At 36.3% G+C, this 20,730-nt stretch overlaps 1 protein-coding gene across 1 annotated transcript; it reads left to right on the top strand.

Annotated features, from left to right (window-relative positions):
- The first annotated feature begins 3,655 nt into the window (after positions 1-3,655).
- On the top strand, positions 3,656-5,932 carry LOC149202243 (pathogenesis-related genes transcriptional activator PTI6-like). Its single transcript, XM_089399922.1, has 3 exons — positions 3,656-3,862; positions 3,991-4,053; positions 4,702-5,932. Exon 3 carries the CDS (start codon positions 4,773-4,775, stop codon positions 5,583-5,585), a length of 813 nt encoding a protein of 270 aa, XP_089256048.1. The 5' UTR covers positions 3,656-3,862; positions 3,991-4,053; positions 4,702-4,772; the 3' UTR covers positions 5,586-5,932.
- Positions 5,933-20,730: the final 14,798 nt, after the last annotated feature.

The following is a 20,730-nucleotide window of genomic DNA, read 5'->3' as shown; positions in this document are numbered from 1 at the left end:
ATAGTCAGTCCTTCCTTCTATCTATAGAAATAGTATTTCTCTCTAAATAATAGAGAAGAAGTTTCCATCCATCTGCATAGATAAGGTCTTCATGCTATAGAGAAGTAAGGAACCCAATTAAACCCTTCTATAAGGTATCCTTTCTTTCTTCCCTCAATAAGCGGTCAGGTCGGTACGACTATATAAGGGAAAGACATGACCTTCTCCTTCCTTGATGCCTTCCAGAAGTATCAACAGGTCCTCATTGCGGTCTTGAACACAGAAACACCTGGCTTCGGCTAATAAAGCGCAAGCCCCACTCACATAATGCCCTGCTATTCCCAACAAGCCATTGGGTAAAAGCATGTTAATGTGTATCACTTTTTCCCTTTTTGTGGCAAAGAAGTTTTATAAAAATAAATGGAGTTGGAATGTTTACTCTTAAAATTACAAAATCATCAAAAACTAGGTGGTGGTAAAAGAAGACAAAACATGTCAATTTAAATTCAATTTCATGTCAGATTTTTTCTAAAATTTAATATATAGTTTTTATCTAATTTATTCATTTTCTTTAAAAGGTATCATTAATATTTTACATAAATTTTTAAGTAGTGACAAAACTGCGACCCCCCATTTCTCTATTGATTTATGTTTTTTAATTCCAATTTCTTTAAGAGATGTGTTGTAAACATTCTAAAGATTGCTAAACAAATTTAAAAATAAAAAATAAGCATATTTTTTAATTATTATTAAAATACTAGTAAAAATGATCATATTTTCATATATATAAAACTGCGACCCAAGAAACTACCCTTTCAAGTTTATAAAATCAATTTTTTTTAATAGAAATTTGAAAATAACATATAACAAAATGTTAAAATTATTTTTTGAAAAATTTTAAAATATATTTTATATTTTTTATAATAAAATTTTTAATTATGATTATAATAAAGTATTTTATATTATTCAAAATATAATATAGAAAATTATTTGTTTAGAAATTCTACTTCTATTTTTATATATATTTTTAAAGAGTTTTAGCATTTCATTTAACTTTACATAAAGTTATTTATATTTTCTTAGTGATTAACCATAGCTTTGACCAATATTTACTATCAGTTGACTTATTTGCAAATTTAGTATTTACTTTTTATAACATTATTTATATTTTCTAAACCCAATAAATAGGTTCACTATAGCTTTTACCAAATTTATTGTGAGTTAGCTTTGTTACAAATTTAGCATTTATTTTTTATAATTAACAAGTATGAAACTCAACTCATTTAATTGATATTTTTATATTATTTTTTTTTTATCTTTTTTCATTTGAGTACTTTTTTGCTTTTGCCATATAATGAGACACATTAACATGCTTTTACCCCATTGCATCCTACGAAAACGAGTTAAATTTTTTCTTTTAAATATTTTTTCTTCGATAGCATCCTAAGAAAATTTTAACTCTTTTTTTCAACCTATGAAATTTAGCAAAACTGCCCTATTGATTTAGGATGCATGTTGGTATGAAGCTACCCAGTCGTATCTTGTAGGTACAAAGCCCAGGTGTTGGCGTGCTAAGCACCTTCCCCTGTGAACAAGACTAATGTAATTGAACTATACTCATTGTTGAGAGATCCAGCTATTGGGAGGTTTGCTCGAGCCAAATTTATTCCCCTAATGAGGGGACACCTTGCCGTATCCTAAAGTGATTCCAGGGCAAGCCATAGGGGTGTTAAAGCCCTTTTTAAAGGTGTGGTGTACTATTATTCGCACCCGTTGCCTTACGCGCTCATTATTGCATTATGCTCAATATTGCAGCTGCATGAGTGGGCCACATACAAGTATAACCAATTTCATTCATGAGACGACGTCAAACCCAGGAACACCATGATTTGTTGGAACCATGACTGATTGATTGGTGTACTTTAGGGCACCTTGAGGGGACCACCTTGCCTCAGATGTACTAGGAGCTACTTTGAATCGTAGTCCTTGTGGGGGTGGGTTCACGGAGTTGTGATCGGTGTACCCGAGGGCTGACCTCCTTGAGGGTTCCTTGGATTTGAGGGATGACCTAACTTGAGGGGACACTTGAGCATATGCTAGACTCGAGAGCTAACCTGACTTGAGGGGCTCCTCTGACTTGAGGGCTGACCTAACTTGAGGGGCACCTAAGGTACATGGGAGTTGTCGACCTTTTTATTTTTTTTCTCTGAAGTTTAACACCCTGGTTGGTGTACTTTTTTTATAACAAATTTTAATAATCAAAAGCAAAATTGATTTAAGAAAAATAAATTAATACAAATACATTTAAAATATGTCACAATCATACACTTTTTAAAATTCAATATCAATTAACACCAAAATTTAAATCCCACACAATAACAAATTTCTAACTAATTATCATAAAACTTTTATTTGATAAAATTTATATTTTTTTAATTAAATAAATTAAAAAATCATAATTAAAATAAATGATTATAAATAATTCATTAAAATGTTCAATTATTAAATAATATTTTTTGTTGGATAATTAAAAAGATGTAATAAGGATCTACTCACTTTTTAAAATTCAATATCAATTAACACCAAAATTTAAATCCCACACAATAACAAATTTCTAACTAATTATCATAAAACTTTTATTTGATAAAATTTATATTTTTTTAGTTAAATAAATTAAAAAATCATAATTAAAATAAATGATTATAAATAATTCATTAAAATGTTCAATTATTAAATAATAATTTTTGTTGGATAATTAAAGAGATGTAATAAGGATCTACTCACTATCAAGCTTGGACAACTTTTAAAAGAACCATCTACTCATAATCAAGCTTGCACACTTCTTGATAATTTAATTTCTCCATAATTTTTTCTCTTTTTTAACCCTCCTACAAATTTGAACCAGATTATTATTAATCTTCTCATGAAATTTAAACCTAAAACTTTATAACTTTAATCATGTTATTATTGTTGAATTATTAAATAATATTTTTTTGTTGGATAATTAAAGAGATGTAATAAAGATCTACTCACTATCAAGCTTGGACACCTTTTAAAAGAACCGTCTACTCATAATCAAGCTTGCACACTCCTTGATAATTTAATTTCTCCATAAATTTTTTTTTTTAACCCTCCCACAAATTTGAACCAGGTTATTATTAATCTTCCCATGAAATTTAAACCTAAAACTTTACAACTTTAATCATGTTATTATTGTTCAACAATTTAAAACACTTTAAAAACTGATATGGTATCATATTTGCAGCCAACTGGATGCAGCACTCTGCAACTTTATTCCATAGACACTTGTTAGATCAGTTATTCATAGACTTTTTACAGTTACTCATGGACCACCAACACCAAGAAACGGAGAGGAGACGGTCATTTAATCTGAGAACTTAAGTTTTGGGATTTCGTGAATATAACTCAAGCCTGTACACGATATTCTTCATACATCAAAACTCACCTTTCATAAATAATGCTGTACGGTCAGCAAGTATGCTTTTGACCAGAAAAATCTTTGGATGGAACTGCTGCGAGATTTCCTTTAATTAATTTGACAGCCAGTAAGTTTCAGAACAGTTTCCCATCGAAGACTCGGGATTTACACGACATTGACCATGTGGATCTGTTGGTTTTGCTGACAAGTACATTGACTCCCTGTTCACAATCCTTACGAACTTACTTAGATTTTACCGATTCTATCCCCGATTCCCCCATTAAACGCTGCAAGCACGAAGCGCAAGAAAGTAGCAGTAGCAATCATTACTTATGCCGGCATTGCTTTCTCTGCTCCTTCTGGGAATCCTCGTCCTTCTCAACTTAACTGCCGCAGAGCCATTAAATTCATGTTCCTGACAAAAAAATTCAACGATTTCATCTGGTAAAGCCCATGCTCGAGCTCATCGATCGGCCATACTGCAATTCTCTAGCTATTAAATTTCTGGGTACTTTTTGGGATTTCCTGCCCCATGTTTGCATTAATAAAGGGGATCTTCTTTATTTGTACAGTGCTGCTTTATGGAGATTTTGATGGAGTAAAAGGAATTGCCTTTTGTGGAGCGGATATATCAGGTAAAATCGCAGTGGAAACTTGCAGTGTTCTGTCTGTTTTCATTCTCATCTCCAAATCTTTTTCCTGCTCAGGAATCAGTGGGTTATGATGTATGGCTTCAATTCTTTTGATTTTCAGACTTTCTGGTTTTATCAGAATACTACATGAATGTCTTGACCTGGTTTACTTCTCATTTGCTAAGTTCACGACTCTCTAATTTCTAATTGGGTCTGTTTTTGTTGAATATTTTTTCAGAAACAGGGTGTAGAATGTAGAAAACATTTCATAATTTCTGCTGAACACTGTACCCATCATGAAAGACACAGTTTTTTTATTTTTTTCCTTGAAAATATCAGTATTGGCTTTGGATATTGATTTGGTTTCTCTTTCAGCCCTCTTCTCAAAAAAATGATCTTGTTAAACAGTTCGAAGGATGAAATGGTCCATAAAAAGTAATTTATACAGTGAGCTGTTAGAATCAGCCATAGCTTTAGCAATGGTTTTATTCAATAATTGTGATACTCAGTATGGTTTGGTTTGAGACATTCAGTATTGTTCTTCGAACTCAGTCATGTCTCTGAGTATTTTTTCTTGGGTTTAATGGTTAGTTTCAGAGATTTATATACTGAACTTTTCTTTATTGACTCTGTTTTTGTTCCATGTATCAGCTATGCAGGAAACAGCAATATCACAAGCTCTGGGTTGTATTTTGATTGAGTATAAATAAAGATCGCCAATTATGCCTGGTCCCAACCATTCGAACAGTAAGACTATCAAAGGTTGGAAGAAGGAGAATAATGGCCTTCTTGTAAGGAAGATCAGACTGATATGCAATGACCCAGATGCAACAGACCTTTCAAGCGACGATGATTTAGAACCTGCAGATCACAAGAGATTGGTTCGGGAGATTCACTTACCATTAAATTCCTCAGTTGCCAGGAAAAATCAATGTAAATCCAAGTCCAAATCCAAATTTAGGAGAAAAACCATGGTGCCCAATAAGGATTACAGAGACTTGTGCAACTCAGAATCCAAAGTAAAGTCTACAAAGAGCCGTAAATACCGTGGGGTGAGACAAAGAAAATGGGGTAAATGGGCTGCAGAGATCAGAGACCCCTCCAGAGGAGTCAGGGTGTGGCTGGGGACATACGAAACAGCAGAAGCAGCTGCACAGGCTTATGACAATGCAGCAAGGAAGCTCAGAGGACCATTAGCATTTACCAACTTCTCTGCAGAAGAAACAAGGGCCCCATCTTCATCATCATCTGGTTTTGCATCTTGCATCTCGGAAGAAAATTCATATGGAGATAGTTTTGCAGTTTCTTCTTCAACTTCTTTACAGGCAGTTGGCACCCATGATTCATTATGTCCGCTGATTAACCATTCAATATTTGATTATGATCGTTATTTCAGGGAAGAATTTGGACATATTTTTGAACTGGGTGATTGTGGGATATCCTTAACAGAATTGAATATGGATTCTCTCGATCTGGCCGGTGAAGAATATGATATTCTGAACTTCTGCTATTCTGGTGTAGATACAAATCTATGAGATAGTTACTGTGCCCATTGTTTGCATTAGATGTTTTTAGATTGTGGGATATCCTTAACAACAGAATTGAATATGGATTCTCTCGATCTGGCCGGTGAAGAATATGATATTCTGAACTTCTGCTATTCTGGTGTAGGTACAAATCTATGAGATAGTTACTGTGCCCATTGTTTGCATTAGATGTTTTTATGGTTACATATGATGTTTCTAAGGATGCATCCTAAGGATTGCTGATGTCTATATGTTGAGAATAATCCTCTGGAGAGGAATCATATTATATGTAATCATCGAACAACATTAATGTGTTGCTCAGTTATGGTGAATTTCAATACCACATTGCTCAGTTATTGTGAATTTCAATACCACATGTTCCATGCAGGATTAATATAATTCAGTTACAAGATCAGAAGGTAAAGTATATGTGTGAATTTTTAAATATTTATATGATTATTATGATGGTGAAGTATATGTGTGAATTTTTAAATATTTATATGATTATTATGATGGTTGTTGTTAACATTTTAGAGGGTAACAAAAATTTATGATTATTATGATGGTGGTTGTTAACATTTTAGAGGGTAACAAAATTTACAAGGAAAGGGCTTTAAGGATGATACCTCAGATAAATTTAAGAATTTTAGATAAATTTTAGAATTTTTGGAATATAAGTTGAGGTTAACAACTTTCAATAAATCATGTATAATTTTAATAATTTTTTAACAAATTATATAACTTATCCATAATAATTTCAAATCATATAACTTATCAATAATAGTTTTATGAAAAAATATGTTATAGCAAAAGCAAGAGCCACAGATTTGAATTTAGGATAATAGTATTCCTCATAACCATTCAAACCACATCTAATTTTAATTAATATATTTAAAAAACTCTTACAACAAGATATGAACAATAATTTTTTCTTATTTTAACAGCTTTTTAACAAATTATATAACTTATCAATAATAATTTCATGAAAAGAAATATGTTATAGCAAGAATGAGAGATTTGAATTTAGGGTAATAATATTCCTTATAACCATTCAAACCACATCTAATTTCAATTAATATATTTCAAAAACTCTTACAACAAAATATGAAAAATATTTTTTCTTAAGTCATATTTTTGGAAAATTTCACGAGTATTTTTATAAGTTCAAGTTAACAATTCTTCCATAAATCATATATAACTATAACAATTCTTTATCAACAATAGTCCCATTAAAATAAATATGTCACAAAAAGAGATTTGAACTTAGTTGAAAAAGGCAACAATATTCCTCATGACTATTCAAGCTATATCTAATTTCAATTAATATACTTCAAAAAACTTCAACACTCTCAAAACAAGGTATGAAAAATATTTGTTTTTTCTTGAAGTCATGATTTGAAAAATTTTGTAAGTACTTTTATAAGTTCAGGTTAACAACTCTTCAATAAGTCATATAACTATAACTACTCATTAACAAATCATGTATAACTTATCAACCATAGTCCCATTAAAAGAAATATGTCACAAAGACATTTGAATTTAGATGAAAAGGGTAACAATATTCCTCACAACCATTCAAACCACATCTAATTTCAATTGATATACTACAAAAAAAAACTTTAACACTCTTAAAACAAGATATAACAAATATTTTTTTTCTTAATTCATATATCTTTTGGAAAAATTTAATAAATATGTCACAAAAGCATATTTGAATTTAGGTGAAAAGGGTAACAATATTCCTCACAACCATTCAAACTACATCTAATTTCAGTGGATATACTTCAAAAAACTTTAATTTCAATTGATATACTTCAAAAAAACTTTAACACTCTTAAAACAAGATATGACAAATATTTTTTTCTGAAGTCATATATCTTTTGGAAAAATTTAACAAGTACATTTTATATGTTTAGGTTAACAACTCTTTAATGAATCATATACTAATGCAGCCATAATGCTACTTAATGCTCCTAGTAATGATAATTTTATTTAAAATATTATTATTATTATTAATTACAAAAATAATTAATATATAAATTAAACATTGATACATTAAAGAAATGTATTAAGATTCTTGATCACGGAAATTCATTCACTTTACATGCTATATCAAACACTGTGGGCCCAAAAAACCATAATACATTTAGTATAACACTTGTTCATATGAAATTTTGAGGAAAAATGACATAACTACTTCGAAGATAAATCTCATTTTTTTTATTTATGTATATTACTAAAAAAATCCAAAAATATTTTGAAGATATTAAATTCTTACTATCTACCAAATAATTATTAATAATTAAACTAAAATGATAAAAACTCTATTTCAAAATAAACACTTCAATAAATTTTTAACAAATTATACCTAAATTTAATAAATTATACATTAAAAATTAATAAAAATACAATAAAATATTCCTCACAACTATTCAAACCCCTCTAATTTCGACAGATATACTTAAAAAAAACCTTTGTCTCTTTTTTAAAAAGAGTTAAGATGAGAAAAAACATATAATTTAAATAAGGTATAAAAATGTAATGTGCCTTGGGCAGGCCTTAAAAAAAACTGGCAGACCATGTTGAAATTAACTGAAGGGCACATGGGACCCAAATTAAAAAGCTTTAAAATTTTTTAGTTGATCCAATATATTATACTTAAGTTGGAAGAAAGTGAGATCAATGATTATTATCTTAAGACTTTGATGGCAGGAAAGATCTTAGATAAAGAAGAATATATAGGAGAAAAAGTTTAAAGGTGAGTACAGGACACTGTAACCAGTAGCAATTATTGTTCCAACAATTATTGTCAACATGTGGGGTGCAACGAATCGACAAATTAAACGTTCATACTTTTGTCTTTATCACCTTTTTAATTTTCACCAATTAGTTCTAATAAATGCACGTGCGATTCATCAAACAGTGGTTATATGAATATCAGCAATGAACTTAATTGATTAAAGGTTATAACAGTATTTTTTGGAAAAAATTATGTAAAAGATAAATTTGTCGAGGTGTTTAGAATCAGTTATTGTAATTTATTTAGGAAAAGATGAAGAATCAGATCTAGACAATGCAATAAATAAATGTAGAGAACAGCTAACTCACCTTTAGAGAATAGTAGCTAGTTTGACTACAGGCGAAATTAAAGTAAAAATTAATTTGCTAAATTATATGATTAAAAAATATAAAAAAAAGATTTTTAAAATACTTTTAAAAAATTTATTTAATAATTTTTAATTTAGAAAATTGTATAAAAACATAAAAATAAAATTATACATGGAGTAAATTTAATAATTAAAAATATGCATGTTTTTTAAAAAGTTATAAATTCAATTTGTGAAAGATAAAATATATATACTTTCATAATGTTAGGTCAATAGTGATATGGAAAAAAAAAATCTATAATTTTAGATAATAAAAATATATCACATTAAATTAGTATTATTTATTTATTAATTATTTAAAAAAAATGAAAATATTTATTTTAAATTTTATTATTATAATAAATTTATTTAAATTTTAAATTTATGTATGTGGATGTTTGGTATTGTTTATTATTAAGATATTTATAATTGTATTGATGATGATAATGATGATGGTTAACGTCCATTGATACCAAACTTTGGTTTATTGGACTTAAAGAAACCAATTATTTAGTTTGATTTAAGATTTTATTCCTATGCTCAAAAAGCTTGGAGAAAAGCTGTTAGGGTCCCACCCTAACCCCCTTATTTATGTAGTGGGATCGAGTCATAGTAAAGAGTCAATAAAGCCCATATTAATAATTGTAAGTGGTTAACCCGCAATTAATGACGGGACCACAATTAGTTGCAAATGGGCCATGGTATTAGATAGATGGTATTAATAAAACCCATGGTATTGATCCATGGTATTGCATGTATGAGTCATATATAAAGGATAGAGACTCCCTGCGAGGAGCATCGTGTCTTATTTTTGTATTGAGCTCTGCTCTATTGGAGGTTGCCCCCTCGAAGAGGCCAGTGAACATTGCGTTCTGAATAATAAAATATTTGCTGTTGTATCTCACTATTCTATGTTCTGGGTATCTTTCTTCGCATATTCTGTATTTGGGTATCTTTTTGCAGGTTAAGAGCATAACAAGTGGTATCAGAGCACTTTCCAGGGCCGGTGGGATTTCCATCTCTTAGCAATTTTTTTTTTGGCTAGAGACATGTTCCGACTTCTTTAAACCACGGGATCTGTCGTTGAGCGCATAAACCTGCGGATTTGGGGAGGCATGCATGCAGGAAATACAAGAGGTGGTCACGCTTGTTGGACTCCCTTGTAACCCTATGGGTACCCCTTCGAGTAGTAGCACATTAGACAGAACCGCGTACGGATTGTCTTCCAAGTACCTTCTGGGTATATCGGAAGCCCCTTAGCTCCTCTGCAACCTCGCCATAGATAAACTGTCGGCCGTCTTGCTGCTACAGTACACCGAGAACAACACTCAGAGAGATTACTCGCCCGTACGATAGGGTAGTCGGGTTGTACGGCTAAGGGTACGATTGATCCTCCTTAGTTAGAGCCCTGAAACATTGGGCTGAGTACTACTGTCAGACCCTTATGTATATTGCGATCTGTAGCACCTGACACTCCTCGAGACCATAGTTCCCTTTTCTATCTTGGGATCACGCATCATCTCTGCCAGATCCGCTCGCGCAAAGGGGTGCAGCAGCAGCAGACATCAGTCCCGCAGTTCCGACCAGCCATTCTGATCTATTAGATCCATCAGATCCACAGCAACAATCTGTTCCGCTGCTCAGAGCTATCCGATCCGCCATTCAGATCTCTCAGATCCACCGAATCTGAGTAGTTGTGTGGGGTTCCTATACCGGGGCATGATTTTCGTAGGACTTTTAGCAGCATTGACATTTTGAGGATTCGGTTAGGACATTTTCGCAGGACTTTTGGCAGCATTGACATTTTGAGTATTCCTAAGGAAGGAGTAAAACTCCGTTAGGAGTTTTCAGAGAAAAGAAAAAAAGAAAAAAAGAGGTCTGAGATCTTCCGGGGTGCTTATTAGTGATCTAGCCCATCAAAATCAAGACGACGAGCTGAGCACGGTGGTACCAGTCAATTCTTAGTGAATTTTTTTTTGGGCGGTCCCAAATTTCAAGAACATCAGGTCCGTGCATGGTAGAAACTAGAGCTCGAGCTATGGCCAATGAGAGGATGGACAAACTAGAACAAACCTTGCAATCCCTCCAACTTCAGCTTGACAGACTAACTAGCATAATCTCGAAGGGCAAGGAGGAAGCCCACGAGGAGGCGTATATTGGCAATGGACACAGTGAGGGTGAGTCTAGCCACTCTCTTCACCTCTGGGGCCCCCACCAACAATCTTGTCCGCGACCTCCCAAGTTGGATATGCATAAATTTGATGGTTCTCACCCGGCAGCATGGATAGCACAAATGGAGCAGTATTTCAATCTGAATAACATCTTAGATAATGAGACTCAGCTTATGGTGGGGAGCATGTACTTGGACACTGAAAGGTGGCAATGGTGGGAATGGCATAAATGTTGCAATGGACCTTTTGTGACTTGGACCACCTTCAAAAAAGCTCTTACAGAGCGCTTTGACAAGGAATCTTCTTTTCTGGGTTGTCTTACTAAGCTCCGATAGACTGGCATAGTGGATGAATATGTTACAGCCTTTGAAGCCTTAGCCTTCCGCACTAGGGGTCTCTCACATGTGTTCTACACTGAATGTTTTATTAGCGGTCTTAAAGAAGCCATAAAAGCCCACGTCCTACTGCACCACCCTCCCACATGGACAGAGGCTTGCAAGGTAGCTCGTAACGTGGAACGTGCGTTAACAGCCCAGTACAGTCGCCCAAATTTCACAGCTAAGGGTCGCCCCCCACAGGCTCACAGCACGACTCAAACACTTAAGGTTCAAAAGGTGTCACCTGCAGAAATGGACGAAAGAAGAAATCAAGGATTATGTTACTACTGTGATGAAAAATACTCCCCAGGTCATAAATGCAAGGAGCCCAGTTTTTTTCAAATTGATGCCACTGATTACAGCTCATCGGAGGAAGATCCACCACTGGAGGAACATGAGGCGGTAGAAGAGGACAACCAAAAGGACAATGTCCCTGACGAACCCGTTATTTCGCTGCATGCTTTGGCCGAGATTTCTTCACCTCAAACTCTCAAAATCAGAGGTTTTATTAAACATCGCCCAGTAGTAGTCTTGATTGATAGTGGAAGTACACATAATTTCATCCATCAAAAAGTCGCGGAAGCAGTGCATTGTTTTGTACGAGCAGTTTCTAACTTCCAAGTTCAAATTGCGGATGGGGGCACAATGAAATGTGAAGGCCAGTGTGAAAATGTCAAACTTCAAATGGGGGATTATCATTTGAAGACCCACATGTTTGCCATACACATGGGAGGGTGCGACATTGTCCTCGGTGCTGAATGGCTTCACACCCTTGGGCCAATCACAATGGATTTCCAGGAGTCATATATGAGTTTTAAGCAGAACAACTCCACACATACCCTCCGTGGACTCCAGGCGGGAGCTCCCTCTATCATCAGCTCGCATAGGATGGAAAAATTGCTAAAAAAGGGCCATCATGGAGTTATAGCTCAATTTAATGCCATCCAGGCAGTCGAAAGCAAGTCTCTGCCGATTCATACTGAGATGCAACAGATTTTAAATAACCATCTGCCGGTCTTTGACAAGCCTCATGAGCTTCCACCCTCGAGAGGGGAACATGATCATAGCATCACCTTGGTTCCAGGAGCCCAACCCCCCAATGTGCGCCCATACAGATATCCGTTCACCCAAAAGAATGAAATAGAAAAAATAATCAAGGAACTTTTGGAAGCAGGTGTCATTCGTCCCAACATTAGTCCTTATTCATCACTGGTGGTCATGGTGCTCAAGAAAGATGGGGAGTGGCGGATGTGTCCAGACTTCAGGGCCCTTAATAAGTTGACAGTCAAAGATAAATTTCCCATCCTGGTGGTTGATGATTTCCTGGATGAACTCAATGGGGCTCAATTCTTCACTAAGCTGGATCTTCACTCAGGCTACCACCAAATTCGCATGAAGGAAGTCGACATTCCAAAGACTGCTTTCCGAACTCATGAAGGCCATTATGAGTTCCTGGTCATGCCATTCGGTCTTTGTAATGCCCCATCTACCTTTCAGAGCCTTATGAACCACCTTCTCAAACCATATCTCAGGAAATTTGTCCTTGTCTTCTTCGATGACATCCTCATCTATAGTTGCACTTGGGTCGCACATCTTCAACATGTAGATCTACTCTTGCAACTATTCCGCAAGCATAAATTATTTGTTAAGATGTCCAAGTGTTCGTTTGGCATGGAAGAAGTTGAGTATTTGGGCCACATTGTGGGGCATGAAGGTGTCAAGGTGGATCCCAAAAAGATCCAGGCAATGCAGGATTGGCCTCAACCTAAGACCTTGAAGAGCCTGAGAGGATTTTTGGGTCTCACAGGCTATTATCGCAAATTTGTCCGCAATTATGGTCGCATAGCGAAGCCCCTCGCTCAACTCCTGAAGAAAAATTCATTCTTCTGGAATGAGGACGCACAACAGGCATTTACATCTCTCAAAAATGCCATGTGTTCCTCTCCAGTCTTAGCACTCCCTGACTTCACCAAATCTTTTGTCATTGAATGTGATGCTTCGGGTACGGGTATTGGGGCAGTCTTAATGCAGGAAGGGCGACCTTTGGCCTTCACAAGCCAACAACTAAGTGGGAAGAATCTGGGCCAATCTACCTATGAGAAGGAAATGATGGCCATTTTACATGCAGAGACTTGGCGACCTTACTTATTGGGGCGACATTTCCAAATCCGCACATACCATCATAGTCTTAAATATTTTTTGGAGCAACGCCTATCCTCCCCACAACAAAATAAATGGCTCGCCAAAATGCTGCGATATGATTATGAGATCATTTACAAGAAAGGACAAGAAAATAGTGTAGCAGATGCATTATCTCGCCAATTTGAGGAGGGAAGTACCCTATTAGCAATTTCCCTTCCCATTCCAGAATGGATTGAAGAGGCTTGCATGGAATGGTTTTCACATCCCCGGCTCTCCCAACTCATTTCTCAATTGTAGGCGGATCCAAATTCCACCAACGGATACTCGTGGCAGGATGAGATTCTTCGCTACAGGGACAGAGTCGTAATATCACCAATATCCACCCTCAAAAGTTGCATTTTGGCAGAATTGCACTCATCCCCCATTGCAGGACATTCAAGCTTTCAGAAGACGTATGCTCACACCAGAAGATCATTTTTTTGGACAGGCATGAAAAAGGACATCCTTACTTTTGTAGCAGAATGCGATGTCTGTCAATGCCACAAAGGGGAGACAGTCAAAACACTAGGCACATTACAACCGTTGCCTATCCCGGTAGCAATATGGACGGAGGTTTCTATGGATTTCATTACAGGTCTTCCAAAGTCAGGAAACAAATCAGTCATCATGGTGGTTGTGGACAGACTTTCGAAGTATGCTCATTTCTGCGCCCTACCCCACCCGTTTACACCGACTTTGGTTGCTCAATCTTTCATGGATCAGATCTTCAAATTGCATGGCATGCCCACTTCTATTATGTCCGATCGCGACCCGATCTTCACCAGTGATTTTTGGCAGGAACTCTTCAGGCTACAAGGCACCCAACTAAAACTCAGTACTTCTTATCATCCACAAACAGATGGTCAAACTGAAGCCGTCAACAAATGTCTGGAAACCTACCTTAGGTGTTTCACTTCAGAAAAGCAACATCTTTGGGTATAGTGGTTACCTCTGGCTGAATGGTGGTATAACACCAACTATCATGGCACCACCAAAATGACCCCTTATGAAGCAGTATATGTTCAACTCCCTCCTTCTCCTACTTCTTATATTAAGGGGTGCTCAAAGGTACAAGCAGTGGATCAACTCCTACAAAACTGCGCAACCATGCTTGCCCATCTTAGAGAGAATCTTCATCAAGCTCAAAACCGCATGAAGCAACAGGTAGACCAACATCGCTCAGAGTGCCAATTTCAAGAAGGGGATCAGGTCTTTTTGAGGATACAACCATATAAGCAAACATCACTCAAAGACAAGGGTTGTCAGAAACTATCTCCAAAATTCTACGGACCATATCAAGTACTTCAGCGCATTGGAGAAGTAGCCTACAAGCTGGCTTTGCTGCCTACTGCAAAAATCCATCCAGTTTTCCATGTCTCATGCCTCAAGAAAGTGATTGGGAACAATTGTAGAATTCAAACCAGTCTACCTGAATTGGACGAGGAAGGGTCAATTTGGCTCCAACCTGAACAGGTCCTACACACACGAGAAAGGCACCAGCGTGGTCGCATGATTAGGGAAGTTCTCGTTAAGTGGAAAGACACCTCTTCGAAAGATGCAACTTGGGAACCAACCACTATTCTTCAGCAGTTTCTGCAGCTTCAGCCTTGAGGACAAGGCTATTCTTAAGGGGGAGGGCATGTTAGGGTCCCACCCTAACCCCCTTCTTTATGTAGTGGGATCGAGTCATAGTAAAGAGTCAATAAAGCCCATATTAATAATTGTAAGTGGTTAACCCGCAATTAATGACGGGACCACAGTTAGTTGCAAATGGGCCATGGTATTAGATAGATGGTGTTATCACTTAGAACTATAGTTCATGTATATAAGGTTGTCCATAAGTTTCATATAAAGGTTTTCAGTTTTGTGAATAGGTTTATTGGTGTATGTCAATTTGAAATTTGAATTTCAAAAGGTATTGATGTGAATTCGTGTAAGGAAAAAATCATTAGATACCCTCCATCATTGTTAGTTAAAGCATGTCATGTCATTAGTACTTTGCGCAGTTTCGCAGCGCATGTTTGATTGGTCAGTTTAGCTGCGAAATGATGTTTTCATTTTTCCGCAGCGTTCTGTTTGTCAGCCATTTAGTAGCGCATCTTGTTAAGTTTGAACTGTCCGCGCTACGAAATCGGGGTTTCAGGGTTTTTTGTAGCGCTCTTCCTTTGAATGTCAAATCCGAGAGAGGTGAGTCATAGGTCCGTTCATGATTGTCAGTTTACGTCCTCTCCAGGTCATGATAAACCATCATTCCGCCATAAGGTCCAGAGTCATGCATTTGAGTGTCAGTTTAAGGGATTTTACAAGGGATGGTTATATCATAATGGGTTTTTCATAATGTGTAAACATGATTGCTGTATGAGAAGCCCAAGTTCTTATTTAAAGGGATCATTGCAAGCGAGCCTGCACTCCAAAGTCGAGTTTGTTTTCGCGCTACAGCTACCATTAGTTCCCTGTGTGAAAATATTCAAAGCAAGATGGAAAAGAGGGAACATCCCTCTTCATCCCTCTTCATCAGGGCAACATCGGTGGATACTTACAGCCACTGATTATTTTACAAAGTGGATAGAGGCGGTACCAACTAGGCAAGCTAATGATGCAGTCATTATTTCCTTTTTAGAGAACAACATCTTATCAAGGTTTGGATGTCCACTCAAGCTTATCACAGACAATGCTCAGGCTTTTAAGTCTAAGAGAATGATAAATTTTTGCCACCAATACCATATTTCTCTTGGTCACTCAACAACCTATTATCCACAGGGCAATGGTCTAGCTGAAAGTTCAAACAAAAGTCTTGTGAGGATTATCAAAAAACTGCTGCAAGAAAACAAAAAGACTTGGCACTTAAAGCTGAAGTATGCATTGTGGGCTGATCGCATTTGCACTAAAAGATCTATTGGAACCTCACCTTATGAACTTGTGTATGGAGCAGAGGCTATTTTTCCAACGTCTCTTGGTGTACCAGTTATGAAGCTAATTCAAGGACTAGAAGAGGAGCCAAATGCCATACAGCGGAGGATTAATCAATTGATAGCATTACAAGAGAAAAGGAATGAAGTGGTTGAAGAATATCAACAAAATCAGAATAGAGTCAAGAGGGCTTTTGACAAGAAGATTAAAGATGTTACCTTTCAGATTGATGACAAGGTTTTGAAGTGGGAAGCCAGGATTGAAGAAAAAGGCAAACATGGCAAATTTGAGAATTTATGGAAGGGGCCATATTTGATTTCTGCTTTCCATGGAAACAACACTTATATTCTAAAAGAAGTTGATGGATCACAGTATGCTGGAGGACCTGTTAATGGCAGGTTCTTAAAGCATTATTATCAGTAAAAAATCTGCCAAGTAGTCCATGATCATTGTAAATAATCGTTTTCTGAATGTTTCATGTTAGAAATAAATGACAAGCTGAACAGGAAGACTTTAGCCCGAGGAGAAGGCCCACAAGGTTTGAAAGGGATGCTTGTCAGCCATATGTGAGTGTAATAAATGGATAAAGGCACTGGTACTACGTGTTCTTAGTGTACTACAGGAGCACACTATCCCTAGTGGAGCCACTGTTATCACTTAGAACTATAGTTCATGTATATAAGGTTGTCCATAAGTTTCATATAAAGGTTTTCAGTTTTGTGAATAGGTTTATTGGTGTATGTCAATTTGAAATTTGAATTTCAAAAGGTATTGATGTGAATTCGTGTAAGGAAAAACTCATTAGATACCCTCCATCATTGTTAGTTAAAGCATGTCATGTCATTAGTACTTTGCGCAGTTTCGCAGCGCATGTTTGATTGGTCAGTTTAGCTGCGAAATGATGTTTTCGTTTTTCCGCAGCGTTCTGTTTGTCAGCCATTTAGTAGCGCATCTTGTTAAGTTTGAACTGTCCGCGCTACGAAATCGGGGTTTCAGGGTTTTTTGTAGCGCTCTTCCTTTGAATGTCAAATCCGAGAGAGGTGAGTCATAGGTCCGTTCATGATTGTCAGTTTATGTCCTCTCCAGGTCATGATAAACCATCATTCCGCCATAAGGTCCAGAGTCATGCATTTGAGTGTCAGTTTAAGGGATTTTACAAGGGATGGTTATATCATAATGGGTTTTTCATAATGTGTAAACATGATTGCTGTATGAGAAGCCCAAGTTCTTATTTAAAGGGATCATTGCAAGCGAGCCTGCACTCCAAAGTCGAGTTTGTTTTCGCGCTACAGCTACCATTAGTTCCCTGTGTGAAAATATTCAAAGCAAGATGGAAAAGAGGGAACATCGATCCGGTAAGTGTGTGAGGACAGAGCCGGAGGGGTTAGATGTTGCTCTCAGGGATGAAGGTGTAGCAAGAGCCTTTCGAAATGCTGGTTGCTGGAGGTTTTGCGAAAAATTGAAGGGAGGACATGCAGAGGTGACGAAGGCTTTCGCATTAAATTTTACTGGACTGAATTCAAAGGTGGCAATGTTAGAGTTTCCTGTGTCTCCTGAAGTTATTTCCACTGTCACTGAAATTCCGAGGGGTGGCCAAGAATGGTTCAAAAACTTCAAGTTCGACATGAGTCCCTGTAAAGAGTTTTTGAAGGAACCTTATGTAGATGAAAACCTCACCAAAGCGGTGCCAAGGAGTTATATAAAAGAACATTATGCTACGCTCCTCACATGCATCCAGAAATACCTGACATGCGAGGGTAGGTACAATAAAGTTTACTCCTACCACTTCAAACTTTTGTTACATTTCACAGGTAAGGTTTCAATAGACATACCTTTCTATTTGTTCAGAAGCATTAGCAAAATGTGTGATAAAATTCAGTTAAAGAAAGATGGTTGTGAAACATCCCTGTTTCATCACGGTCTAGTAAAGTTGCTAGTGTTGGATAGTTTACAAAAGATTGGCAGAGATTGGGATTCATTTGTGTTTATGGCCGGCTTCCCAAGCAAAACAGGCCTCACTCCATTGCCTGTGAGAGAAAGGGAAGAAAGGAGTGAAGAACCTACTTTGGCTGAACTTAGGAGAGAAGTGACAGACCAAAAGAAGGCTAAAACTAAGTTAAGGAAATCAGAGAAGTCTGTGGCAGCTAAAGAGACACCTGAATCATCAGTGAAGAAAACTCCTAAGCCATTATCTAAGGAGACATCTAAAGTATCAGAAAAGGAAACTCCTAAGTCATCATCTAAGGAAACACCTCAGTCATCAAAGCAGAAGATTCAGAAAAAGAAGGATGAAGCTAAATCAAGTGAAGTTGAAAAAATTTCAAGGGTGAGAACCAGAGGTCAACTAAACAAAGAGAAAGGTAAGTCAATTACTGTGGAAGAAAGCCCTATTTCAAAAGGTAGTTTAAATGACTTACTTGGAGCCATTGAACTAGAGCAAGATCAGCCAATACAGATTGAACCAATAGAATTTGAGCAAGATCACCCGGTGCAGCCAATGCATATTGACCTCACTCAGTCTTCACCCGAAAGTTCTAAAAAATCAAGGGCTTCTAAAAGGTTGAAATTTGAAGAGCCTAGTAAAGAATATGCTTTTAAGCCACGTAGACCAGTCACAAGAAGGCAAATCAAAGAAGTGGAGAAAGCGCAGAAAGAGAAGGCACCTTTAGAAGTGCCTAGGACAGAGGTACTTGAGGTTTTGACTGGAATAGTTTGAGCAGCCAAAAGTAAGAACAAGGGTAATAGGGTTATCATCAGTCAAGGTGGAAATGTTATTGCTATCAAGAAACAAGCTGGAACAACAAAAGAAGAAATACCTCAGATTAAAAATGTTTCTAAGGAAAGGGCAGTAAGATATGCAAATTATAAAAAGGCTATAATGAAAGGCAGAACAAGTTTGATGAGTCAAACTGACTCAGTCTCTGATGCATATGTGTGGACGGTGCCAGCTCTGAAGCAGGCAAAAATCATGAAACAGATGAATACAAGCCTAAGAGCAGAAAACAAGGTTTTAAAGGAAGAAGTTAGCAGTTTGAAGATGAAGCTAGGCAAACTAGCTAATTAATCCAAGGGAAAATATGCCTTCCAAGTTTTGGTAAATTTTGGTTATCATCGTTTTGAAACTCTTTGAAACTTTTTGAAGTCCTTACACCTGTGTAAAATAGCTGAAGAAATCACAGAGTTAAGTCATTATTGCTTTAAGGTTCATATGCTTAGTTTTGATTACCTACAGCAGTTTCGTAGCGCGCTACGAAACTGCTGTAGATGACTGTTTATGTGAAAAATTTGAGATTGATGCTGAGGTCAACGAATCTTAAAGGGATGACTCGAGGCTAGCATGGAGATTATATAAAGCCATTCAGATGTTTAAAAAGGTGACAGGTGTGAGTATTTAAGGAAAAGGTGAAATTTTTGTCTTTTGTTAAAAGTCTTCACTTTATATCCGAATTTTTAGGGTTCTGGTAGGGTTACCGAGATTTTGAGTGGTACACCTGTTCAGTTTACAAGGTGGCCAGATCATAAGGTTTTTTCTATCATGCGTGATTATTAAAGGATTAAATGGCTTGAAGCATAATCTTTAATGCATGAAGACTAATGGGAGGCAGAGACCGTGAACATAGGGCACAGATTCTTATCAGTTGATGAATCATCCACATATCAGGCATCCGAAACTGCTCATTCAGTGAGTGTTCTTCCAGCATGGCTCGGCTATCATTGAAGTGATACAGGTGTCAAATTTCAAGAAAGCATCAATGCACACGAGGAGATAGACTTGAAGTTTCAATGAGAATGGAACCCTCTGTTTTCACAGCGCAATACCTTTGTAATTAATTAGTTTGTTTAGATATGGATAAGATAATTAATGATAGGATTCCGAGCTCCCTTCATGCTTGTTGAGGAGTCTCAGGTAGTAGTATTTTGGTTTTGCTATATATAGAAATGACTCTGATGTAAAAAAGGTTGGACATTTTATACAAAAACAGAGTTATTTGGGCCAATGTAAGACTTGTTACAGTAATAGTAAAACAGTGTTGATTTCTTCTCAAGATTCTCGATGGATTATGTTGTTCAAATATAATGGTGGTGTTTTATATTATATGTTCTTTTACAGCCTTGTTATAGCACAATCACTCAGAATTCATATCTTATGCTCTGACTTCCTGTGTGTTTGGCAAGCTGTGGTTTTTGTGGAGTATGTTTGAACATTTAATGCAAAGAGCCTTGACTTCCATGAAATGACTATGTTTTTCTTGTTTACTTAGTGTATGAGACTCCATAGCCCAATGAGGACCAGTTTGATATGTATCCAACCAGCTTTTGTTTTCATGAATGAGTAAAGAGTTAGCCATCTGTTGTAGTGAAGGATTTT

Source organism: Pinus tabuliformis, chromosome 2_1 (assembly GCF_031772625.1).
Source record: "Pinus tabuliformis cultivar Carrire ecotype Pingquan chromosome 2_1, CPIR1, whole genome shotgun sequence".
Taxonomy (NCBI): Eukaryota; Viridiplantae; Streptophyta; class Pinopsida; order Pinales; family Pinaceae; genus Pinus; species Pinus tabuliformis.
This window is presented reverse-complemented; position numbering and strand designations above follow the sequence as displayed.

What these genes read in the sequence shown, in the direction of transcription:
- LOC149202243 (XM_089399922.1), top strand. Translation starts at nt 4,773, where the DNA reads ATGCCTGGTCCCAACCATTCGAACAGTAAGACTATCAAAGGTTGGAAG.